Source organism: Macrobrachium nipponense, chromosome 30, assembly GCF_015104395.2.
Source record: "Macrobrachium nipponense isolate FS-2020 chromosome 30, ASM1510439v2, whole genome shotgun sequence".
NCBI classification, from domain to species: Eukaryota; Metazoa; Arthropoda; class Malacostraca; order Decapoda; family Palaemonidae; genus Macrobrachium; species Macrobrachium nipponense.
Genome location: NC_087218.1, coordinates 69408854 through 69436470, shown reverse-complemented (window position 1 = coordinate 69436470; position 27617 = coordinate 69408854). Strand labels below are relative to the sequence as shown.

Here is a 27617-nt window from a genome sequence, read left to right as displayed (position 1 = left end):
GAGGGGAATAAATATATAAAGAAACTAAGTCAGGGGTAAGGAGACCAGAGACCATAGCACCTGAGCCAGTGTTCATTCTTCTCTCCCCTCCCCCGTCCTCCGGCCAACCCTCCCCAAGTAACAAACCGTCACCGCCTCATGAGTGTTAAACTGCCACTTAGCAACAGGAAAACGAGACCTCAAGAATAACGCAGTTGCTATCAATTTTGTAAAACTCAGAGGAAAAAATATAATACAGTATTCTTGTTGTTAGACTCATTAAATTTCAGAATTCTTTAGATACCTATACTCGGTTTTTTTTTTCATCTGTACCCGCCTGTGGTGTTTGCGTATGGCAACACTGCGTCCCGGGCTTTAGATAGATACATTCAGCTTATATTCAACAACAATAATCCTATTCAAATATTAATGGTGTAATTCGATACAGTAAATTATTAAAGCACTTTTCAGTAGCAAATGTACACTCCCAGATATCTTTTTATTTACCTAAAACTTACACATAGCGTAACTATCCTAAAGGGCCCTCGGGGACGGCAAGTTGTTATCATACGCAAACACCACAGTCGGGTGGACAGATGGAAAAAAAACAGAGGATAGTTGTAATTACCAATTTTACCCTTGACAAAAAATCATTATACAAATAACTAAAAAGTAACCGTCAGACCTCACCCGTTCCTCAAACGGAAAGTTCCGATACCCTTATCGAAGCCATGAAATATGCCGGTGTATCGCCTGTTTAACTTTTGGAAGCACCAATCGGTTACTTATTATCAACTAACAGCAATAAACAGTACCATATATTAGGGCTTGTGCCTTGTATGATAAGGCGCCCTATGAGGTAATGTTAGACTAGCGATAATCTATACGCTAAGTCGGTTGGTATTGCACTTCCATCTTCAATGGAGTGTCTGGGGTTTTGTAGATCACTTACGAAGTCGGTATTATCTTTACGACGGTGTGTTTAAACTCATGGTTCGGTGAGGTTCTTGTAGAAAACACAAGGATAAAAATATAGTATATTCTTCTGAAGTTTTACATGATGAAGATTAGGTATGATTGTACAAGTCTTTCTGATAACGATAGCTTGATCGCTTCTGCCAATGATGATGGCTAATCCTATTCCTCTACATGATAAAGCTTAGGTAAAGAGGTACAGGTCTTCTAATGTCGATAGCTAACTCTGTTCTGCTGTCTACCATCTCTGTTACAAGTTATGAAGGAACAGACAGTAGTTCGAACATATGAACATACATACAATGACATAGTTTCATACGAACACACAATCAAATGAGACACGCTACAGATCACGTAGGCGGTAGTTGTCTCAAGCAGGGAGCTTGGACTAATGTTTATAAACAATTGAATGACTACAGGTGACGGCATGTTATCTTAGCCTACTTTTATTGTTATAACGTCATCTTTAGCGTCTCTAGTCTGATCACATTCCTGCAAGCAATCTGGTTGACCTCTTTAGTTTTTAGACTTTTATATATATGGACTAACATTCCATATTTTTATTTTTTATTATGTAAACACTTACATCAGCTCGGTCAGCTACCAAAACCAACCACTGAATATTACTCAAACTTGACTTGCATTTGACTTATAGGAGTGTGATACAGACACTATGTGAATATATATATATATTAGTAAATAAAAATTCATGGTGTACATGAATTGATTCAAGTAATAAAATATAAAAAAAACAATGATATTGGTAAAATAATAGTGATCACATGATATATATAATGATACAGTTTTTCACTTCATCTCATTAAGATACATATGCTACAGAAATACTAATGTACTCTGATAATTGCATAGAATGAAGATTAACATGATAAAAAATCATATTTTAACTGATAAAAAAGTTCCATATATGAATTGATAAAAATTATTAATGTTTATGCTGATTGATTCGTTGATTTTTATGCTAAATGTTATATATCTGATTCATTAATCAATATACTAACTCATAAATAACTGCAGATATTGGTATGATAAAAGGTAACAGATTGATTATAGGCTACCTGATTTGTTTATACATATGTATATGGATTCATAAAAATTATGATTAATATATGTGCACTTTAAATAGATTCCTATTGCGTACACGCAAAAATATATTTAGATTCTGTTATTTATGATCATTTATATAAGAGATTCCTATTGCGTACACGCAAAGATATATTTCGACTCTGTTATTTATGATCAATTATATATAGGATACATGATACTTTATATATATATAGGATACATGACACTTCATATATATAGGATACATGACCGAGGTTATACTACTTCACTTTTAACTAGCTTTCGAACAACTTTTCGTCCATTACACAGTTCCAGACAACCACCTATAGCCAATTGAAACGGCCTTTTTCAATGGTTAAAACAAGGGGAAAATTTGCCTGGGCGGGTCCAACGTTCTATTTTTGCGCTCATACTTATTCTCTGCATCCTAAGCTACACGATTACGTTCGCGATGAATAAAAAAACATCCCCAGCACGAGTCCTTCGCCAGCAAAAGTAGAGTTGAATATCCTTCGGGTCGTAATTGTCGGAAGCATGTTTCCCTTTTTGTAGTCGAATTCCGACAGCCGCTGGAGCGTTCCGCATTAAAACGAGATTAACGACGAGATACGGTGTCGGTCGAAGAAGTCCATGAAATTCCTTGTTTCACATTGTAGGCGGTTGTTTTACTTGGACTGTAGTCGTCCGCTGCGACGAACGATTTTTGAAGTTGCTATGTGAAACTCTCGTACTGCAGGATACTGTAACCAGGTTCCATTAATCAGCCTGCAAGTGAAATTATACTTGTCACAAGGGCAAAGTAAATTCAGACGACATCCAAAATACAGGGGAGGGAAGAGAGCCATTTAGACCCAGACTTAACCCCACATGAATTCGCTGATATTTTTGTTGGAATTCAAAAGAGTCCGCTGTACAAACTTTTTTTATTCCATGGCATTAACAATGAGTGAACCTATCCAGGTCTATGATGACTGTAAAAATATCCATAATTATAAAAATAAATAGAGTTCAATACGAATCTCAAAGAAAATTCGATATTACTGGTAGTAAGTTACTAGACAAAGAAGTGGAAAACGGAGCTAATTGTAAGATTGCCAGGCAACATAAGAGTCAAAGAGAAGATTAATCATGATTCTATGTGCCCTAACAAAAGTTTCATATTCAATTTTCTCGTGCGCATCCTCTGAGGTTAACTTTTAAAACATTATTAATAGGTAGGAGATGCAACGAAAAAACCCACTATGTAACTAATTCTATATAAACTTTGGGTTTTTCAAGAAAATGTGACATTTTCCCATGAATGTTTTACTTGAATTGTAATAGGCTAATGTTGCAAGTAAATATTTCATATATCATATCTTGATACTTCTAAATGTCTATGAGGTTCAGAAAAAAAAATTAATTCATTTTGTTGTTATAGAAATTCTATTTGCTTATTTTGTTCATTAATTTCAAAATGATTGCAAGTCCAACTACTTGCATTACACACACGGATAAGAATATGTTATGTGGCCTGTCATGTGACCTATGAACCACATGTGAAGTTCATGAGCTGAGCATTCCTTTCTCCAGTCAATCTGCTTTTGCAAGCAGAGACGACACACAGATGAAGCCTGTGTAAGCAGATTATTGAGGTTAAAAGGAACAAATGCTGATACGGCAATGATGACGTCGTCACTTGGCAGGAGATTGCTCTCAGCCAGCTAAGAGTTACGTTACTTGCTGTAAGAGATACGACTTTAGGATAAATTTTTTGTTTTTTTAATACTCGACCCGCATGAGAAGAATGTCTGAAAAAAAAAAAAACAACAGTACCAAAATTGAACAATATATTAGTTTCATGTTGGCATTATGTTAAATAAATATTCCTTATTCAAACTATATGAAAAAGGTTTCCATACAAATTCTATATATATTATTTAGCCCTGTATAAGATTCATATAGGATTATTCCATAGATAACATTTTCACTTCTAGACTTCCTGACTTTAAAATCTCTTTTTTTTTTTTATTTTATTTTATTTATTTTATTTATTATAGTTTATTTATTTATTTATTTATTTTTCTTTTTTTTCCATTGACTACGAATATAAATCACCGGGACAGACAATATGTCAGTAGATTTTGGATATGTGTTTGAACTTTTAGCTTATTTGTCATTACTAAAGCGTTAAGTTAGAGTTCAAATCTTTACGCATATATATTTGGATATTTAATTATCTATGGTTACGTTTTGCTTATTGATTTTATCGTGATTCCTTTTTTATTATAATTTGTAACCCTTCCGACTTCTTACGGAGTGTATTATAGTTGACTCCACTTGTATCCATATTTTATTTTTAATTTTTTTTGTTTTTTTATATTTTATTTATTTTTATTTTTATATTTTTTTTTTTATATATATTTGATAAATTAATGGTTGGCTTGAATATGTGGAAAGTGTTCTAGCGGCGTACCGAATAAGGCTACTTGCGGCATCAATTCTATAGATACAAGATATAAATGATAAAGGTATTTAAAACCGCGAGAACCGCTATAATCCGGTCGGATCCAATATCACGAGTTGTAACTCGTAAGACATTGACACTTCCTATTTAATTATCCGTTATTCTACCAAACCGATTGACTCTGGGTGATAAAATATATTATTGGTTTTCTTGATGGAAAGGAATTCACACAACGTGTTAAGGAGATTATTATTGATTTACACCACCCGAGTCACAGATTATTATGTGTTGAATTCCATATTTACTGATTTAGCACTCTATAAATATTCCTAACGCACTCAATTGCGGTGTTTTGTTTTTTTTTTTTTTTTTTAGTGCTATTAAGTCTATATAACGTGTCAAGGAACTATTAACACTAAGAAGTGTTTGTTTATTCCCTCTGTCAGACTCGTAATTCTGTTAATAATTCTACGTATATTCTTTCAAGGATTGATTTGGCACAGGATAGGCCCCTAACTGACAGGTGTCTTAGTGTATCCCTTGTTTCATGACACATGTTACAATTAGTTATGTGCTTTTTTTTTATATCTGTAAGCATTGTAGGCCAGTAAAATAGTGATTTGGCTTTCTGTGACATACTATGGAACCCTGGATGACGGAATGCAACCAGTTTATGACGATTGGTATGAAAGAGATTATTATTACTACCTGGTCGTTAGTCATCTGCTGTGTTCTTCGGGTTTTCCTCGTCACGGACCTACATATAATACTACATTTGATTACATTATTCTGATACACATACCTTAAGTATACTTTTGCTTTAGGGTTTCTGCTCGAAAGGGTTGTTTATTGGGTTTGCTTAGGCCGCTGACCCTGTTTCCGTTTCGAAGTGTTTATTGTTTGGGTTTGTTTTTATTGCCTGCTGAGTCTGTTTCCGTTCGAAGTGTTTTATTGTTTGGGTTATGTCTGTTGACGCTTGCTTTGTTCAGTTTGTAACAGTTCTGCGCTCCAACCCAGATATTCAATGCTCGCGATCTCTTGGGTTAAGGAATTTTCTTGTTTAGATACGGTTTTAACAATAGTACGGATGTTTGCTATATCTTTTAGTCCAATTAATGGTTCTTTGCTGTATGGTGCGGGATTGCGGGATAATGCGTCAGCTATGATATTTGCTTTCCCAGGTAGATATCTTATCTTGGCTCCAAAGTCCTGAATGATCATTTGTCACCGAGTTCCTTTTGGACTGTGATTAAAGCCTTTGAAAAAACTCGGTAAAGGACTCATGTTCAGTAAGGACTTTATCAGGATAGCCATAGATTATGAACTTAAAATATATAGTGAGTTAAAAGATACCTAGCCCTTCCTTGCCTATTTACTGTATATTTACTTTCAGAGGGCTTTAGTTTACGTGAATAAAAAGCTATAGGGAAGAACTGTTTATCATATTACTGAAGTAGTATCCCAATCTTACCCCTTGGTCTGAGGCGTCTGTTGCAATAAAAAAAAAATTCCTTATTTAAATCAGGATTTTTAAGTTAGGTAAGCTGCATTATTCCGCTTTTAAGATATCGAACGCCTGTTGATGCTTTTTTTAGACCATAATCAATCTACACGCTCTTCTTCGTAAGATCTGTTAAAGGAGCTGTCATGATTGAAGAGTTACATATTTGCATACGATTGTAATACCCACTACAGCGCAAAAGTGCTGTACCCCCTTTCCCCGTTTTAAGTTAATAGTACCGCGGAAAGTTATGAATAGCCGACACCTTACCATGGACTACTTTTAAGACCTTGACCAGACACATAAAACCTAGATAAACATGTTCGGTTTAAAAAACTCTCATTTAGATATGTTACTCTGAGATTATTTGTCTTTGTCTCTGTAGCACTAGCTCTACTTTATGTGAATGTACTTCTAAGGTATTAGAAAAGATTACAAGATCATCCATATAGGCATGTAGGTTATCCCTTAAAAGTCTCCAAACACTATATTATAATTGGGGTGCAACGTAAGCCGGAGGCATACGTAAAAATTGATAATGTCCCCTGAGTGTGCTGAAAACGGTATATGAGGTACAATCACTTAGGTAATGGTATCAGGTAAAAGCCTTTAAGTAAGTCCAAGTAGGTGAAAAAAATTTATTCTAACCTAACAGAGATAAGATGTCGTCGGTACATGGCACTGGAAACTATCGGGAGTCGTTTCCTTGTTTAAGCGACAGTAATCTGCGCAGATACGCCAAGTCCGATCTTTTATGGCATGACGTTGAGGGGAAAAATTATATGGGCTATTTGATTTCCTAATGACTCCTATTACTAACATTTTTCAACTTCGTCATTTATCTCTATTTTGAAATTGCAGTGAGAGTCTATACGAAGGTACGTATATAGCTTTATGTTTGTCCTTAGACCGTATTTTGTGTTAAATTACATCCGTTTTTCCCAGAGATCACTCGCTAGTGGAGAAACTTCCTGGTATTCAGGTAAAAGATAAAAAAAAATTCTGCTGAATCACCTCTGCTTGAATGACTTTACGGATATTACTTTAGATAGATTATCAGAGAGATTCATCCACGACGGTTGGGCGTGATTAACAATTAGCAACAATAAAAAATGCGATATTTATAACTTCCGTATCCACGATATGTATACTTTTAGGGCTTTGTTCGCGGAAATCGTTATATTTTAGAGTGTCGGGAAGGATTAAAATTTCATTTCCCAGCAAAGTCTTTTTACACGCACTAAGACATTCAAGGGTGCATCCTTCTCGAGATTTTGCGTGCAAAGTACGACTGCGGTTGTGGGAGAATTCTGTTGGGTCATTTGAACAATGTTACGATTTATGAGACAAATGTATAGTTCCTTTATATAAGTTATTATTTGATTAACTGTCTCATTTTTGTTCAAACGGATTTTACTATGTTTGAAGGTTTATAGGATTTTCCTTTGATAAACACGCCTTATTTTGCAGGATGTAAGATAATATTTTGTATACACCTAGATGGATCTTACAATTACACTACATACAGATCAATGTTTTTTATAACTATAGAGGTATCTGTAAAGCGCTCGCTTATCCGGACTTCTCATTAGGGAAGTTCGAACAACAGACGGTGAGTCCGTAAATACTGGTAACTTAATTGTACTAAAGGAATAAATAAGATATTCTAATTTTTACGGCGCGTACAGTTGGGCTTAATCCACCAGTATTTATTATAACTTAATGTATTAAAAATTAAACGCAACCTGCTCTGATTACTTATACGGTCGTGTGTTTCATAGGAAAAATCCTTTTTAATTCAAAAAGATTATTGGTATGAACCAACATCGCTTTTCCCCACTCTGCTAGAGTCGCTTATTGCGTGGAATTTGCTTTGCTTTGAAAACTCGGCAGATTTAACTAACCTTGACCGCTTGACTAGGTGACACAGTAACCGAGTTTGCTTGTTTGATTCTGAAAGGCTACTGTTTTCTATTTCTTTTTGTTAATAATTAGGATCCTTCTCTTTATTACCATCGGCAACGTATTGTGTGTTTTTAGCATTATGTTGCTGGTTACGTATACAGCAATGAATGACGAACTATTAGGAACTGAGCGATTACTAATAAGACAAGTTATCTCTACTGTATTCAATATTAACTGTTTGTACTTCATTCTTTGCTAAAATTTGAAATAGTGAGGGATCCTGGTCAGCGCATTTAGCCTGACGAAAGTTTTTTACAGACATGTTATTCCTTGCAATCCAGCCGTATTTTTAAAGTTAAGTTGAGTCATTGAGGTTCGATATTTTATATAAAAAACTCACCAAAAACTCAAGGCTAAAACTGCGATCGGGACTTGCAAAGGAGCATTTATTGTCATGACCCGAAATAGTGTTACCTCTAATTTATATAGATTTGTTACGGGGTTGTTCCACTTGTTTTTTGTGTGTTTCTAATCACTACGGTGCTTAACGACCCTATCCATGCATCTGTATAAATACAGACGTCCACTGCGTAAACGCATATTCACTGTTTAATATGATTTGTTACGTAAGGGATTAATAATCACCCAAAATGATAAATTAACATAGTATATGATTATGATATTTCAGTAGAACTTCTGGAAACAGACACTCAAAGATAAAAACTCGCAGTAGCGAAATCTCAATGATATAGATAATTTCTGTAAAAAAGTAAGATTAGGGAATGTCTCGTAACTTCAGCCACAGGAATAACGAAATTCGACCTGCAAAGGAAACACTCAAAATTACTCCAAATGAATAAAAAATTGTACTTAGCTTGCTTTTGTGGGAAGTCACGGTGTTCCGATAACGACACACGGCCTTGGTCCTCCTTCTCTATTTAGCGGACGACCTGGTTTGGCTTCAGTTTCCCCCGTGCGCGTTGTTTCGATGATTCGAGCCCTTGAAAATCCGATGCTGCAGACGCGTTCGGTTTGTTTCTTGCAGTGCCGGAAACGCTCACTAACGATGTTTTCTTGAATGATTCTAATGAGAGACGAAGCTTCCGTTGCCGTAGGAAAAGGACACGTCGGTTTTGTTTCTTGAAGTTATTCACTAACGATGATACTAAGTTGCTTGACGAATCTTGTTGTTTTCTGAAGTCGCTCACTAATGATATAACTAGGTGCTTGAAGAATCTGCTGCTTTCGTCGTCGTTGACTACATGATTTATTATTCTGTTTTTCTTCGTAGGACGTTGTAGAGTTCTTCTGGTCCGCTGGCCACCAATATTAGGGCTTGTGCCTTGTATGATAAGGCGCCCTATGAGGTAATGTTAGACTAGCGATAATCTATACGCTAAGTCGGTTGGTATTGCACTTCCATCTTCAATGGAGTGTCTGGGGTTTTGTAGATCACTTACGAAGTCGGTATTATCTTTACGACGGTGTGTTAAAACTCATGGTTCGGTGAGGTTCTTGTAGAAAACACAAGGTATAAAAATAGTATATTCTTCTGAAGTTTTACATGATGAAGATTTAGGTATGATTGTACAAGTCTTCTGAATAAAAAAAAAACGATAGCTTGTGATCGCTTCTGCCAATGATGATGGCTAATCCTATTCCTCTACATGATAAAGCTTAGGTAAAGAGGTACAGGTCTTCTAATGTCGATAGCTAACTCTGTTCTGCTGTCTACCATCTCTGTTACAAGTTATGAAGGAACAGACAGTAGTTCGAACATATGAACATACATACAATGACATAGTTTCATACGAACACACAATCAAATGAGACACGCTACAGATCACGTAGGCGGTAGTTGTCTCAAGCAGGGAGCTTGGACTAATGTTTATAAACAATTGAATGACTACAGGTGACGGCATGTTATCTTAGCCTACTTTTATTGTATACGTCATCTTTAGCGTCTCTAGTCTGATCACATTCCTGCAAGCAATCTGGTTGACCTCTTTAGTTTTTAGACTTTTATATATATGGACTAACATTCCATATTTTTATTATGTAAACACTTACACATACATGGCTCGTTATATTATTCTTACCACCTTCCTCCGCTTTTTAAGGTGTTCAGTGTTACAGGTTACCATATACATATACATATATATATATATATTATATATATATATATATATATATATATATATATATATATATATAAAGGGTGTGTGACCCTTATTTGTACAGTTACATACATAACTGTAGATTTGTTTGTCCAGTCTCAGCGAAGTTCAGAAGTCCAAGCGAAGATGCAATGCATTATTACCCTAATACTCTTCTCACTGCATTTTAATACAATTTTTTCTACAGATTAATTCATTTGTTCTTTTATGATTAGTGATATCTCTTCTTTCTGTATTTCCCTTTACTTCCTCTTACTTTTTTATAATCAACACCACATGCTTTGGAAGCTTGAATTCCAAGGCAATGGCCACTGTGTGGGTTTGTTCCATGTGAATTGGTTTCAGGTACTGAATGATAATAATAATAATAATAATAATAATAATAATAATAATAATAATAATAATAATAATAATAAACACCAGCTACCTTGCAGTAATAAGTGGTGCGAGCACCAACCTGAAGGCGTGGTAGAAAACGATCAGGCAAAGATCCTCTGGGACTATGGTATCAGAACTGGGAGATACGTGCAAACAGACCAGACGTGACGTTGATTGACAAAGTCAAGAAGAAAGTATCACTCATTGATGTCGCAATACCATGGGACACCAGTTGTTGAAAGAGAAAGAGAGGGAAAAAGGGATAAGTATCAAGACCTGAAAAATAGAAATAAGAGGATATGGGATATGCCAGTGGAAATCGTACCCATAATCATAGGAGCACTAGGCACAATCCCAAGATCCCTGAAAAGGAATCTAGAAAAACTCGAGGCTGAAGTAGTTCCAGGACTCATGCAGAAGAGTGTGATCCTAGAAACGGCGCACATAGTAGGAAAAGTGATGGACTCCTAAGGGGGCAGGATGCAACCCGGAACCCCACACTATAAATACCACCCAGTCGAATTGGAGGACTGTGATAAACCAAAATAAAAATAAATAATAATAATAATAATAATAATAATAATAATAATAAATAATCTGGAAGAAGACCCTCTTTTAAACAAAATCCTGTTGAAAAAAACGGCAGAATTCAGCGAATTAATCTCATATACAGTATTTAGATTTCTCCCACCAAGAATATTGGCCAATTATTAAGAAGTATCGCTGAGCCAGAGAAGCGAGTAATAAGAAAAATATAAAAGATAATATTTAGGATTAATTCACTGAATTCTGCCATTTTATTCAATAGAATCATAATAATAATAACAATGGCACAAGTTCTGATTATGAACTCAAGCGACAGAAAATAGTCCCTGAAGATGAATGATACTGATAATGATTCCTTGACATCAATCCTACCTACTGAAATTTCCATTAACATAAACCTCGACGGTGCAATAAATCCCTGCCTATAAAAAACCAATTACCGGGGAAAATCCCGTAGTACTAATTCTCGTATTGGAAAAATTCCACCAATAATGGAAAAAAATCCCTGGATATTACTCCCTCTAATCCGATATTATGCAAACTGCTACCGGGATATTTCAATCAACGCCTCTGACCTAATCACCTCAAGGTCAACCTTCAAAATCATTGATGGTCTCTGGATCTCATTTGCATCAAAGAAGGTATTTTCCTGAGCGCTATCGCCCGGTCTTGATGAAGATTCCGCCCCGGGAAAATAAAGTTCGGGTGATTCGACGAACAAGATCATTTCCATCGTAATTATTCAATTACACCTCCGAACGACGTGGGTCATTTGAATGTGAGGATAACAGAAATCAAGTGGACTTAGTTGGAGCAGACATTCGCAAATTTTTAACTTGACAAGAAACCCATCTCCTATTTAAGGGTTTATCGCTTTTTAAAGCCACGTGTTTCATTTTTTTAAAGGATAAAAAGTTTCAGGATGAATAATAATGGGTCGGGTGAGTCAAGCTTAGTTGAATATAGAACTCAGGCCAAAGTGTTAGGAGAGGGTGGAGAGTAAGATAAAGAAAGAGAATATGAAAGGAGGTACAGTAAAAGAAACGAAAGTGGTTGCAGCTGAGGGCCGAAGGCACGCTGCAAAGAACCTAAATAATGCCTACAGTGCACCGGTTGAGGCACACTGACGGCACAACCTCTCTACATGGACCACTTTTTAAAGCCACGCGTTTCATTTCCTTAAAGGATAAATAGTTTCAGGATAAATAATAAAGGGTCTGGTGGTTTCCATGGCGACATCTCCGCACGTAACCTTCCCTGAGACATTCTGCTAACACATTTACACAGCCAGATATTAAACACTGGCCAAACATAACCAACTTCCTTCCAGCTTCACTGACGAAGGAAACAGGCTGGCTGTCACCGAGGCCAACACGTTCATGATTGGTCGTTAATTGACCAATCAAAAGCCACTTAGTGACAGCGATGTATGGGGTTTACGTTTCATCGAAAGTAATGATTTCATTATCAGCACACCACGAAAAAATAAAAATTAACTTTACAATTTGCGCGAAACGAGTTTTACCAATTAATCTCTTCATGGCTCGTGATGAGAGAGCTTTATCAAAAGCTACTGTAATGCCTGTGACGAGCTCCGGAAAGCTTCATAAAAATGATTTTGTGGTTTATGTCACACCGGTTTTTTTCGCGAATGAAAGCCCATTGCTTCATAGTTTATTTCCTCTACCATTAGTATTTTGTTTTGTATTTGCGTCAAAGCAATGTCTTCCATATGCCAAATATCACTTTTACAGTAGAAGTTAAGGAGATAAAAATGAATCAGGGTAACATTTATACTTGAAACGATACATGTACGTACACGAGCTCGCCAGCAAGCAAGCAAGCGCACACGCACATGAATTTCTATCACATCACTGTGATTCATATACATCCATTAAGCTCTGAATGTCCTTTAACATCCAATTTACTCTACCTCGTAATTAACGTATTTTCACATATGTTAACCGAAGGGGAATATTTTAGTTGATAATAATTTCGTCCTCTCGTGGATTTGAACCAGCGCCCAGAGGAGAAATCAAGACTTCAGTGACGTCTTTACCGACTCGGCCAACAAGTGTATAGATATACAGATATGTAGATAGATAGATAGATAGATATGTGTGTGTTAAACGCATCGTTCATTGTGCTGTATATACCTGTTGTTAATATATAACTAAAAAATGTACTCTTATACTGTTGCAAAAAATCTGCAAAAAATATTTGGAAAGATTTTGTAGAAAAAAACACAAAGCAATCCGCTCATTTTGTTTGTTTGATGTTATTAGTATTCAGCAAAGATTGATGTCTCAATTTTCACAAAGATGATAACAAAAGTTTGCGGTTTCATTTGACTTCTTGGTATCAGATATTCTTTGTCAATTTCATTAGCAAACTGGAACTTAATCACCTAGGAGTAGTACTCATTGAATTTTCCTCAGAGTCAAAATTGCCTTTGGGAATGTAAATTGATATTTTCATCCTTAAATGTTCAACGAATTGAAAAATAGCCTTAGCATGGGACAGCCACTATTGCAGGGATAGTTGTCAAGTTACTAAAGCAAAATCTGATCAACAGATATGGCTAAAGAAATCACATCAAAGAATAGGCAACTCTTCCGCTAATACATATGCGAGATGAAAGGGAGAAAAGATAACATCAAAATTGTAGTTACCACATAAGATAACATATTAATAAAACAGGAGAATGAGCAAAGCCCGAGCATAAAACGAAAATTGGGAACCACAAGGAATGTCTAAAACGACCTATACAAAAAACATTATTAAGTAAGAAAAATATGAGCAAAAAAAAATTTTAAGTAAAAATAATGAAATCACAAAAAAAAAAGTTTTCTGCAAAGAAAATTAAACCAACAAGGCAACAAAATCATTGAAGAAACAATACATAAATAAATGAGATAAATAAATAGAGAATAAATAAATAAACAAATAAATTAATAGATAGATAAGTAAACAAATACACAAAAACGGTGTAGGAGGGCAAAGGAAGCGAGACTGAAAGCAGAGGAGGCAGTACAATAGATATTGGATTAGGACGACTCGGGCGGGGATTCGAGAAGGATTAGGAAGGGATTGGATATAGAACGAAATGTGATTGGCGATAGCCTTGGAATCGCAATATCCATCACAGATATATTTCTAATGGACTATAAACGCTATGCGTGTATTTGGCGCGAGTGCGCGCTCGTACGTACGGGCACCGTTTGACAAAGATCCATAAACTAAATTACTCACGTCAATCTTTCAGAATTTATGGTCACAGTAGATTTAAGGTGAGACCTAAGTTATTTAACTGCTCTATACATTTCTAAAATTGAGACGTGCACTTAATATACATAGGTCTGAGGTTTGGTTAAAAAGTTAAGTATATCTTAGTTTAACCAGACCACTGAGCTGATGAACAGCTCTCCCATGGCTGCCCCGAAGGATTAGATATTTTTACGTGGCTAGGAACCAACTGGTCACCTAAACAACGGGACCTACAGCTTATTGTGGGATCCGAACCACATTATATCGAGAAATGAATTTCTATCACCAGAAATAAATTCATCTGATTCCGAGTCGGCCGAGCGGTGAATCGAATTTTGGACCACCGGATTGGTAGCCGAGTGCGAAAACCACTCGGCTAACGAGGAACTCTGAGGTTTGGTGAAGGAATATGAATATACAATTTAGGCCAAAGGCTGAGTGCTGGGACTTAAGAAGTCATTCAGCGCTAAAAGGGAATTTGGCAGTAAGAAGGTTACAAAGGTGTAATTGCCCTGTGGTAAGGGTGTAAGAATACTACCACTGTAGGTCCTGCGCGTCGTAAAAGGCGACTAAAAGAACAGATGCTGCCTTGCAGTCTTACTATTTTAGTCAAAGGCTAGGCCCACTGCCAAAAACTATGGAAACTGCTACCGTGCAGGTGGACTTTTTAGTCAAAGGCGAGGCCCACTGCCAAAAACTGTGGAAACTGCTACCTTGCAGGTGGACCTTTTAGTCAAAGGCTAGGTCCACTGCCAAAAACTGTGGAAACTGCTATCTTGCCCGTGGACTTTTTAGTCAAAGGTGAGGCCCACTGCCAAAAACTGTGGAAACTGCTACCTAGCAGGTGGACTTTTTAGTCAAAGGCGAGGCCCACTGCCAAAAACTATGAAAACTGCTACCTTGCAGGTGGACTTTTTAGTCATAGGCGAGGCCCACCGCCAACAACTGTGGTTGATGACAGCAAGGGCATGCGGTCGTCAAAACCCCTTTGCCTATAAACCATGACTGATGTAAGGAAAGGCGCACCAGGCAACCAACCCTTTTATGTAGGGATAATGGTGGGAAAGAAGAAGGTTAGAAAGGTGTAACGGGAGGAAAACCTCAAAGCAGTAGCACTATGGAACAGTTACACAAGATGGGAAGTCATATGGAAGAAATAGAATATGAAAGAAGGTACAGTAAAAGCAATGAAAGAGGTTGCAGCTAGGCACCGAAGGGACGCTGCAAAGCTCAAGTAATGCTACAGTGCACCACGTTAGGTGCACTGATGGCATTACCCCCTTACGGAAGAGGTTTGGTAAAGAAAAAAAAAACCTTCCCCATTGAACGAGTAGGTTACGTACCCGCCTATCAATCTGGAAGCCCGAGTTCGTTCCCCACTGCTCCCAATGGGGAACCAATTGGTTCCTAGTCACGTAAAAAAAAATCTATTCCTTTGCGCCAGTCCTAAGTAAGCTGTGAATCAGCTCAGTGGTCTGGTTAAACAAAGATATACTTAATTTTTTTTTTTTTTTTTTTTTTTTTAAGGAAAAGTTATATGATTGTTTCATGTATCAATAGCTGAAGTAGACTTTAAGTTAGTAGAATAAAAACTATGGAATTGTTTCAATAAAATTACCATACCCATAATTAATTAAAGTAAAATGTATAAGCTATGGACAAAAAATTGCTCTTTATTCACGCTGTTGTCAAAGTAAACCAAGTGTAAGAAATAATATCTTTGTCTATGTCATCAGAAAAAAGTATCTTTTTAATTTTGTTTCTAATTATGGTAAATTTATTGAAGTTTGGATGTAGAATTATATATATATATATATATATATATATATATATATATATATATATACATATATATATATATAACATACATATATATACATTATATATATATATATGCAATATATATAATTAATATATATATATATATATATTTAGTAATATGTATATATATATATACATATGTATATATACATCTAAGTTTCAAAGGGGGGGTTGGGGGGGGGGGGGGGCCCCTCACTTCCCCCACATATTATCTCCTCTCCGTCCCTGTAAATTCCATTCTCTCTCTCTCTCTCTCTCTCTTCTCTCTCTCTCTCTCTCTCTCTCTCGCACGCGCTGTTGTTAATAAACAATCAAAACTGCAAGAACTAATAGAAGATAGTGTGAACCATAGATTATTCACACTATCTCCATATTTGTAAATAAAGATAATTTATTCGGTCAGCTAATGCGTTCCCAATTTAACCGTATCCTGATCCACAAATAAGATAAAAAAAAAAAATCAACGTATCGTTTTAGTACCTCAAATTACTATTTGATAGGTTAAGTCTGCTAACAAGCTCTGGGGCTCTGTTTACTCTGTGCGAAAACTATTAAGGTTCACCCGTAAATCCATGAATAATGTGGCTTCATGACCTGATCCGACCCAGTTTTCACTTTTCTTACTTTTTAGTTCTCGCAACAAAAGCTTCGGCTCGTGAGCCTAGATTTTCTTATATGGGCGGTTATTTCACTCCTAGATGCAAAGGGGGGCGTGAAAGAAAGGACCAACTCTTAGGGAGGGGTTAATAAAAAGGTTTTAAAAAAAAACTGGTTTAGATTGAGTGTGGGTCTCCTGAAACAGGTAGGCGAATTTATTATTTCTCATCAAAAGAATATGTTTTTCATACACACACACGCGCACACACACAGAATTCACAGGGACGGGGAGGGGACAGTAGTGAGAGAACTGTTTGTTTGTACGGTGTTTTACGTTGCATGGAACCAGAGGTTATTCAGCAACGGGACCAACGACTTTACGTGACTTCCGAACCACGTCGAGAGTGAATTTCTATCACCAGAAATCACATCTCTCATTCCTCAATGGAATGGCCGAGAATCGGACCCGCAACCACCGAGGTGAGAAGCAAACACCAAACCAACCACGCCACTGAGGCGCTTAGTGAGAGAACTGAAGACACCTTTGAAATCATTTAATAAATTACAATCAATGCAGGGAATTTCAGTATAGAGAAAACAACACAGAATGGAAACCTGAAAGTTTATTCATGATTAATTGACGGACAAAATAGTATAGAATTTATCATAAACCTAAAGATTTTGTTAAAGAAATTGTTACCAGTAAATAAATAATTATAAAGGTTTGAAACAAGTTTTTTAACGGCTTTGAAAAGTTAAATGCATCAAGTTGTTGAACCTGTTAACAAAATAAGTTCATTTGTCATTTGCATAAAAGAAAGTCCATATTCAGTGGTAATGGTGATTATTACCAGATAATAAATCTTCACATTTCCATATGGAAAAAGAAAGGCCATGAGATCTATTAACTTGACTGACATGTTTCTAAGGGTCAAATTCATGAAAAAAAAAAAGCCATAGGAAATTTAGAAAAGCAAAAAAAAAAAAAAATAATAAATAACATATATATATACACACACACACACAGACAGTTGCAAACTGTAATATATAGTAGCCACTCACCCTTCTGCGAATTAGACGACTTGATGTCGATGGGTCGCTGGTCCTCTCGCTTCCATTTGATTTCGGGGGTCGGGTACCCTTCGGACACGCACCGCAGGTTCACGTTGTCACCTTCGTTCACCGTCGTGTCCGATGACGTCAGGCTGTAGATGATGTCCGGCGGCACTGGAAGAGGCAAAGGGGAAGTTGAAGTCAGTTTCGTTTAAGAAATTTGTAATTTCAGTTCAGCAAGAGCACCAGGTCCGATTCCCGAGTGAGCTAGGACACGTCTTCAGCTATGTGCTATAATAGTAGATTCACATCAACCGTGCATTTGACGTCTAGCCCAGTCCCTTACGACGCTCCTGATTGGCTGTTGATAAGCAAATCACAATATGAACACGAGAGAGGTCCTGAGCGTTTCCAGCCCTGTGATTGGCTTATCAACAGTCAATCAGGAGCGTCGTAAGGGACTGGCCTAGACATCAGATGCACAGTTGATGTGAATCTACTATAGTACATCATTTATGCCATTGTTGTGCTAAGCAGTGAACTTTGTACTTGTTAGTCAGCTCAGCTCTTAATTACACCACTAGGTACACACACACACACACACACACACACACACACATATATATAAATTATATATATATATATATATATATATATATATATATATATATATATATATATATTATATATATCCATAACAAATGTGGTTATCGTTAATTTTTTCTTTTTCTCTTTGTATTCCTCTAGACAAACACTAATCACATCGATAAGCAAGTGTTACTATTATTGGAAATTAGGTGTAAACAATTATGCCATTATCTCTTTATAGATAATAAATTTCAAGTATGCTTTTAAATACTGTATAATAACCACGGTGTCTTCCGCAAAACAGAAAAGTGGAAGCGTTGATGAAAAGTAACTGGGAATTCAAACATCTGGCAACTCCGTCAGTTTCCCTCAAGGGGGAAGAGTTGCTATTATGCTACTGAACTAAAATTGTCCCTCCCTGTGACTTCTCGTTTCGGTAATGATTCCAGCCAGTTTTATGGTAGTAATTGTGCCGATTTCAGTTATAGTGCATAAATAAACTAGTGGTAAATGACTGTGTATTGAATAAACCATTAATACGGTAATAGGAGAAATATGCCGGGCGAAAAAGCTAGGCTTAATTGAAACGGCTTATTGGGTAGATGCATCGGTCAACGAGTTATGTGAATCAACCTAGAATAATACATAGGCCGTAACAAATCACCAAGAAATAACTCGGCACACATCCATTTACTAATACTACGGAAACTGAGAACAAAATAATTTTGTGTATAGAGTGAAGTGCCTTTAGGACGTGATACCATGACGGCAACTGCAGGAAGCCACTTTTATTGGCCTAGGCTAAGATTAATGCTTATAGCATCTATGAAAGGCTAACGTATCACATTGGCAGATAATTTAAGACACTGGAAATGTGAGTTTAAAAAATTTTGCATCAAGTGTAGAGTGTTAGTAATGGTACGTAACTGTCAAGTTTCGTGAATGATAGATAATAATAGAGACCGTATGCACCCAGTGGTCAACGAATGTGTTTTAAAGGCGCTGTCACACTAGCGAAATTTCCGTTGACTTTTTCTGAGGTTGTCGTCGACTTTCCAAAGAAGTCGACGTCATTCCGTACTCTGGTTGTCACACACGTTCTTCTTCATACCGCGGTTGTCGTCGTCAAAACATAAACAAACCATCTGAACTGTGACTTCCCGGAATGATAAAACAACTATGATTTATAACACAAAGCAATTAGTGGGTCGTGCTTACATGTGTTTAATGATGCTGCGTAGAATTAAAAAAAAAAAGTCTTTGGGTTCGGTCCTGGTTAAAAAGATGTGAAAAGGTTTGTTTAAAAAAATAAGCTAGGCCTAGCCTAGATAGGCTATTCGTAACCTTTTTACACAACCACAGTCAGACTGTATTATAAATTAAGCTAGAGAAACACTGCAAAAGTTTCAAAGATTTTTGTTTATTTCTATGCTAATGCAAAAAAAAAAAAAAAAAAAAAAAAAAGCAATGAGAGCAGACCTAGGCTATATAACAATCTGATATTCACGATATAGCATGTTTATCTGTATAAAGATCAGCAAGTTCAGGAAAGTTTTTCCCGAGTTGCATGGTAATTTTTTCATTTAAGACCCTTTTTCATAAAACTAAGATGCTTATGGTCCCATAAGCATAATCTCTCCCCCATATCTTCGACCAAAAACTGTTCTGGCAATCTTGTCCACTGTACCAAGAACTCCATCTTGCATCTGATTACTTGAAATGCGCGCTCTCCGAGATATACACAAACAAAAAGTCGACGGTAGCGATGGGTTGAATTCGATCGGTACCGTTTTCAAATTTCGTGACGACGACACCAGAAAGTCGTCGTCAAAACATGAAAAGTCGCCGTCAAAATCAAAAGTCAACGGAAATTTCGCTAGTGTGACAGCGCCTTAAGTTAACGCTTCATGTTCCAGCCACCGAGGGACAAATCGAAAGACCCGTAAGGTAATGAAGCCTTCGGTAAATTATGTGCTCATGCGTAAGTTTTGCAGTTGCTGAATTTCGTGGCGTAGGTATTTAGCTCAAGTAGCGTGAGCCTAAGGTCAATGTTGAACAGCTGCACTCAACCCCTATGACCAACGTAAACAAGAAACGGTTAATCGTCACACTTCGATCTCCTTGCTGTTCATGAATACTGTATGTAGGTGTCATTTGTTATCTTGAAATTATAGATGACCATTTCTTTTGTTTTCGAAAATGCAAGACTGGTGTTGTATTTGAAAAGTTGCTTCATGACAGTAGGCCTAACATCCAAGATTTGCAAATGCGGTGCCTATACTCTGTTTATTTCCATCTGTCCATCCGCCTGTGGTGTTTGCGCATGGTAACACTGAGTCCCGGGCTTTAGATAGTTACATTCAACAATTATGATATCCTATTTCAAATATTAACGGTGTAATGCATACAGTAATTTATTAAAACACTTTTCAGTTGCTAATGTACACCCAGATATCCTTTTGTTTACCTAAAACTTACACATAGCGTAATTATTTAAAGCCCGGGACGCATTGTTACCATGCGAAAACACCACAGGCGGATGGACAGATGGAAAAAACAGTATAGTTGTGATTTGGCCAGATATTCTCGTATTCATGAAGAGTATTGCAAGAGTCGTTTTTTTAATGAATGTAAATTTTGTTTGTATGGTGTTTTTACGTTGCATGGAACCAGTGGTTATTCAACGGGACCAACATCACTAGGAATACACATCTTTAACACCTCAATGGAATGCCCGAGAATCGAACTCTTGGCTACCGAGGTGGCAGGTGAAGACCACACCGATCACGCCATTTTAATGAATATAAAGAATGAGGCCGCATGAAGTCTCGAAAATGCTCAACGGCAAGCGGTACAAAATTTCGGTGGGGGGGGGGGGGGGGGGGGGGGGGGGGGAGAGAGAGTCTACTTTGGGACGCTAAGTACGTCGACGTACCAGATGTTTATTTGTATGGTGTTTTTACGTTGCATGGAACCAGTGGTTATTCAGCAACGGGACCAACGGCTTTACGTGACTTCCGAACCACGTCGAGAGTGAACTTCTATCACCAGAAATACACATCTCTCACTCCTCAGTGGAACGGCCGAGAATCGAACCCGTGACCACCGAGGTGGGAAGCAAACACCATACCAATCACGCCACCGAGGCGCTCTTATATCAGATGGGTTTAGAGAGTGCTGTGAAGGAGATTGGTGACAGGATACCTGGTGAGTACCATTTGTTACTATTTACTTGCTTTGAAAAGTGCATAGGCTAGTGGCTATTTTTGCGCTATTCTTAACCGTTGAAGGCTATTTTTACGCTATTCTTAACCGTTGAAGAATATTTTTACGCTATTCTTAACCGTTGAAGGCTATTTTTACGCTATTCTTAACCGTTGAAAACGAGCAGCCACCAATTTGAAATCAGTGTTGCACTACTTTGGTTGGCCTTTGGTGATGAATCTGCAATTCTATAGTTGGTATAGCTCTTTTCGTTGATTCACAAACTCATGCGATAAGGTTGGCCGACATTACTACGTGTTCACGATATTACACAGTGAACAATATTTGATAAAACTTATTTTTTCCGTTAAATCAGACAAAATGCACATAAGCCTATGAATTCAAATGCCAATGTTCGTCATAACAATTCATCTTGCTGTTTTATTGGCAATGGTATAAATATACAAAATTTAGGTCTGTGCTGTATTAGCTGTGACTTAGGTAACTTACTATAAATTATGTTTATTTTCCTTTTTTGAACCCTGAGAATTTGTATTTAGAACATCATTTAAACTTATATAATTGTTAATTAAGGTGTACTTTGCCTTTTTTAATTATCTTTGATAGGTTCCTGATACACTTGGAGAACTGTCATGGTTTTACTATCACAATTATTAGTTACAGAATGGAAGGGAGAACATTTGGCCATGGCTTGCTGGAACACAGCCTGGCTTGTATTGAGACCAAATGGAAGTCTCTTAAAACGAAAACGACCAAAAAGGACTGTTGAATATAGTTAATAACTGACTGACTTCTCAACATACACTCCAATATCCAGATTTTGCATCCAACTTACTGGATACAAGTGCAGGGGTGTGATGAGTCTTCTCCTCAAAGCTACTTTAGCTTCTTAGGGTCAAGGTAAATGCACCTACTGCCATCTGGTTTGTGAACATGCGTGATACTAGACACCCAATTAGTATTCTTGTAATGGATGTATTGCATCTAATGATATCTTTCTGTCTAGCTCAGCTCTGATTTTCTCCTTTAATTGGATTGGTGCTCTCCTGGGTGGATGTATTTTTGGTCTGAGTCATCAACTATCAAGTTTATGTTCACCAGTGAATTTACCAAAACCTTGGAAAATCCGGGTAACTGCTAACCAAATCACTAAGGGACTTGATAGTTTTGCGTAGATTCTTGCTTCTTGAAATGTTCAGATGTAGTACCAACCCCAAAGTTCTAAAAGTATGCAATCCATAGATTACTGGACCTGGAGAATCTACAATGTAAAATCTTGTTGGTTTCCACAACATCACCTGGATATACTTGCTAGGTATTTCAGTATACCAATAATGACGAATTGCAGTATCATTGTACTCTCATAGTGAGTGAAAAACTATTATTTGTAGGAATGCCCTTTGCATCAATGTGACTTGGATATAAATTCTTGAATGTTAAAAGAGGTAATATTTTACCTTGAGCGCCTGTCAACTTTTCCTGTGAGATTTATTTGGCTACCTTTGTAAGGTTCTATTCAAATTGTTGCTAAAGCTTCATCACTGAAATCGCCAAGAATATCTGTTGATATTCACATAAATTGAATTAAAATTGAAATTTTCAAAATCTTCAAATAGACGAGACTCATAATTTCATTGACATCATTATTTATAACATTTACTTTTCTACTTATCTTCTAGGGATTTACTGGAGTATGTTGAGTACTTAGGATTAACTGACTACTATTAGATTCAGGGCCTCTGTAACACGGTTTTTTTGCAATAACTTTTTATCTATGCATTTCATAAATATAACGCTTATTCAGAATACATATTATATCAACACATAAATTTTGAGTGTATTCTGCACTACGTAGGTTGAATAAATTTGGTACTTATAATGTAAAAGTGACCTTTTTTGAAGACGGGCCAACTTACTCAGAGAAAAGGTTTCGAATGCACTCGTTACGTAACTTATGACAGCATTTCTTCCCTCTTTCTCGATGGATGATTGGCTATACGTAACGAAGGCTAAACCTCTGGCAACAATGACATACAAATTAAAATACAAGCAAAGCAGTACACCTTTATGAACTCTGGAACCTCTCCACTGATAATTGTCATAATGAACAAACCAACAAAATATGTTAATAAATACAAAAAACACTTCGATTATTAGTCTAACTCCCAAAATAAGTTTCCAAAGAAATTACAGTCTACTTTATAGGTCACAATCAGATTGACAAGATGTAGGGAATAGTTGGTAATTATCAAAAACATAGTAGACAAGCTTGATTTGATAACTGCTATATCCAATGTCAAGCAATTTTTATTTATTGGCTATCTACCTATTTACTGAAAAAAAAAAAATAGCCGGTACCGTATATTGGCTTTAAACCTTCACCAATAATTATCGTCAGAATGGTGACTTCATGAGGCTCCACCCACTTTCGCCTCGTTATAATTCAGAATAACACTGAAGGCTACCATGGGCATTGTTGGATTAGAAAATTTAACTTCTGGCTATAAAAACTAATTTCTCGAGTAGTTGTAAGAAGTGCTAAATGACCCTCAAGGATCCCAGCAGTTGGCCTGAACGTTTAATTCATGTATATTACTACTATACTGTTGCGGCACTACTGCTACAGTAGTATTACTACGCTAGCACTGATACCCCACCCACATCTATGTATCGTTCCGCCATTCATAAAGTCTTTGGGTTTCAGAGCCGATGGAATTTCTGTCTGGTGGATGGGCGGGGCAACATTTAGTCAAAAGGTGTTTGTTTACCTTGCTTATGTAATGAATGTTTTTCGACTCTTGGCTCGTAATCATTGGCCATGGCGTTGGCTAGATCATTTTTACTCTATACAAACTAAAACTATCGGGTTTAGGTTATTGATAATGCTGACAAAATTTGTGTGTGGTTGTAAAATATACATATGTCAACTTTCAGCTACATCGGATGCTTTGACAAGGAGCAAAGTCCAAAAAACCGTGTTACAGAGACCCTGAATCTCATAGTAAATCTCTTAAAGTTCCTGTATTGCTGTGCTGAGTCAGAAGACTCCCAATTGAAATTAGGTGCTTTAAAACCCTGTAAGTCACTTGCATACCCAATTGTTAGTGGGGGAAGTTGCAATACTTTTAGTAGACATGGTTAGGCTACACTGACTTATTCTACTTTAGGATATGTTAGGCACATACAAAACTGAGAAATGTCTAATCACTATTGAGATAGGTTAGCCTAGGTTGAAAACACTGATCACCTAACTTTACGTTAGGTATGATACACTACAGACTAACTAGCACTGCAATTCTTTTGGTAAAACTTTAGTTCTGCAGGCTACTATATCTCAGTAAATACCATGTTATGTGCAAAACATCGTAGAAGATAACTAATTCTTCATCCCAAAATACACTTGACAAGGCATGTACCTACCCTACTGAAATATGACAAAATATTAACCGGCTTTTGGGAGTTGGGCCCCACCACCCTGTCCAGGTCAGAGCAGGGCATGGCAACCTTAGTTAGGTTAGGAAGGTCAGGATCTTATGTATATGTATTTACTGCATACTTATTTACGAAGAGTACGCCAAACTGGTTTTCGTGGATTTCAAGATATAGGCTGTGCAACTAAACTAAAGTTTTACCATTCTTTTAGGCTTACAGAACTCGAAAATTTAGAAAATACAAGTCCCTACTCTTAGGCTAATCATTCATAAGTTAACTTGTGCCTAATATCACTGGCTTGACAACTGATAAACTTATTCAACATCGGCTAGGCCCGTCTTGACTTATCCTAGTAACGTTAATTTTCGAAAAGTCTAAACCTTGTACTATAAAGTCAATTAGGTAGGAATGCCAAAATATGGCAATGAATATTGCAGCTAACTCCACAGAAGAAAGCTGATAACAACATTCATTTGAAAGTGTCACATCAAAACTACTTAGTAGAGTGTCTTGTTCTTTGCAACTTGCAACCGGCAGCTTATATAGATTAACCGATTGGGCTATGTAGCTTCACAGAAATATGTCGCAGAATGTAAGGGACAATACTATTTTAACGTATGGTTCGAATCTTCTGCTTAACCTGATACATATGGGGAGAGTTACGAGACCGCCAAGACGTAAACAAAACAAACGCAACTATTTACGAAAGACAGCTCGATAGTAGTGTTTCTCATTAGGTAACAGAACAGTCTTTAAGAAACCAATACAGTGATGTCGACTTGTCGGTGCTCGCGAATGAAACCCCATTGAACTCGTTTACTATTCTTATAAAATAAGAGAAATTCGGCTTGACTAGATACGGAAATCATCTGTTTACGTACGCAATTAAATATTTTCCCACCAGTTTAAATGTTAATTAATTAACTGTTACCCACTTGTATGAAAGTCAGTTCTTGTGTCACAGCCCTAAAGAAAATTTAAAAATTCCAACGAGATTAGTATGCGAGTGGTTAGTGCATATTGTTCTTGCATATCGCAGACAAATCTAGTGTCTCATGCAAACCATTTGTTGACAGTTTTTCACGGCTTAAACATATAAATGCATTCATTAAATGCATGTAGATGGATTCTACATAATTAATTTAAAACTAATGTCTTTTATAATATGTTTATTAGAAGTGCGCAATTGTTACCATAGAATTTTGGGAATTAATTGTTAGGTCTATTAGTACAGTTTTCAATTGGACCTATGATTTAGTAAGCTTGAGGATATCGTTTTATTCTCGAGCAGATTATGAAGCAACAACTGCTGCCACTAACATTCCACGCTCATGTTTTGAACATCCTTGAAGCATCAAACTCACTATGCTACGCCGTTTAAGCTCGTCTGCCCTCGAAAAATTAACATTCATTGACATATGGTCATGGCAAAACTGTGAGATGTACTTGCGGCAACAGGATGAGAGAAGAACGGCAGAGGAATTGTACGAGAAAGAATACGCAACAAGATTGCTTATGAGAGAGACGAGAAGAGAGACGAATGCAGAGAGAGAGAGAGAGAGAGAGAGAGAATAACAAACGATTGGAGGGGAAGAGATAGAAATAACGGCGATCACATCGTCTTATAGGACTAGGCCTAGGCGTTTTGCAGACTGTTGTTTTCCTAATTGACGAAATTCAGTACTTTTAATGAGAAATTTCAACATTAAATAATGTGCCCTACCCTTTCGTAAGTTAAAGCTCACCGAAAAGCGCGCAAGATTTTCATTTGGGTTATATAAGCTTTTCCGTCCCACTTTTCTATCCTTCATTATTATTGTAATTATTATATATCATTCAATAATATGTGATTCGGGGTCAAATCTGCACATCATAGAAATACCGGTGATACTTTGGTTTGTCATCTAGGCGTCACCTACGCCGAGGTGCTAGTACTAAACATGACGGATCAATGTATTATATATGTTACAGGGAATATGTTAAATCAGGGATTTCACGAAATCCTCAGGGCATATATGAAATGACCAATTCGGTTAGGAACACTTGAACCCCAAGGGTTGGTGAAACAGTGATTCATGTTTATTATTAGCCCCTGGGAAGTCAAATGTTTTTCGCAGTGTTTAGTACTATCCCGGGGGGGGGGGGGATCAAATGTCCCTAAGTGCATTTGATCCCCAGGGGCTAGTACTAAACACGGCAAAACACGCTTGACCCCCCGGGACTACCATAGTAAATTCACATCAACCGTGCATTTGATGTCTAGGCCAGTCCCTTACGACGCTCCTGATTGGCTGTTGATAAGCCAGTCACATGGCTGGAAACTGTCTCTCGAGAGAGTTCACATAGGCAGGATGTATGCTCTACCTCAGGAGAAGTGGAACATAGAACCTACCCATGTGAACTCTCGATAGAGGCTTATCAACAGCCAATCATGAGCGTCGTAAGGGACTGGCCTAGACATCAAATGCACGGTTGATGTGAATCTACCATAGTACCAAACGGCGAAACAGTGTAATGAATCACTGTTTCAACGTATTTAGTACTATATATACTCTGGCTACAAATGAGACTCGAGGGTGATTAGCATTGGTGCCATATTTTCTTAAACGTGTTCAAACTTTTCAAGAAAAAGGGCGACATTCGG

The 27617-nt window shown here is 37.0% G+C and overlaps 1 protein-coding gene across 1 annotated transcript in view; it reads right to left on the bottom strand.

Moving 5' to 3' along the window:
- Positions 1-27617, bottom strand: part of LOC135202189 (neurotrimin-like) — a 592885-nt gene that overhangs the window by 22593 nt on the left and 542675 nt on the right. The window contains exon 5 of the mRNA XM_064231443.1: positions 17738-17902. Coding sequence (XP_064087513.1) covers positions 17738-17902 — 165 coding nt within the window. The remainder of the gene's footprint in view (positions 1-17737; positions 17903-27617) is intronic.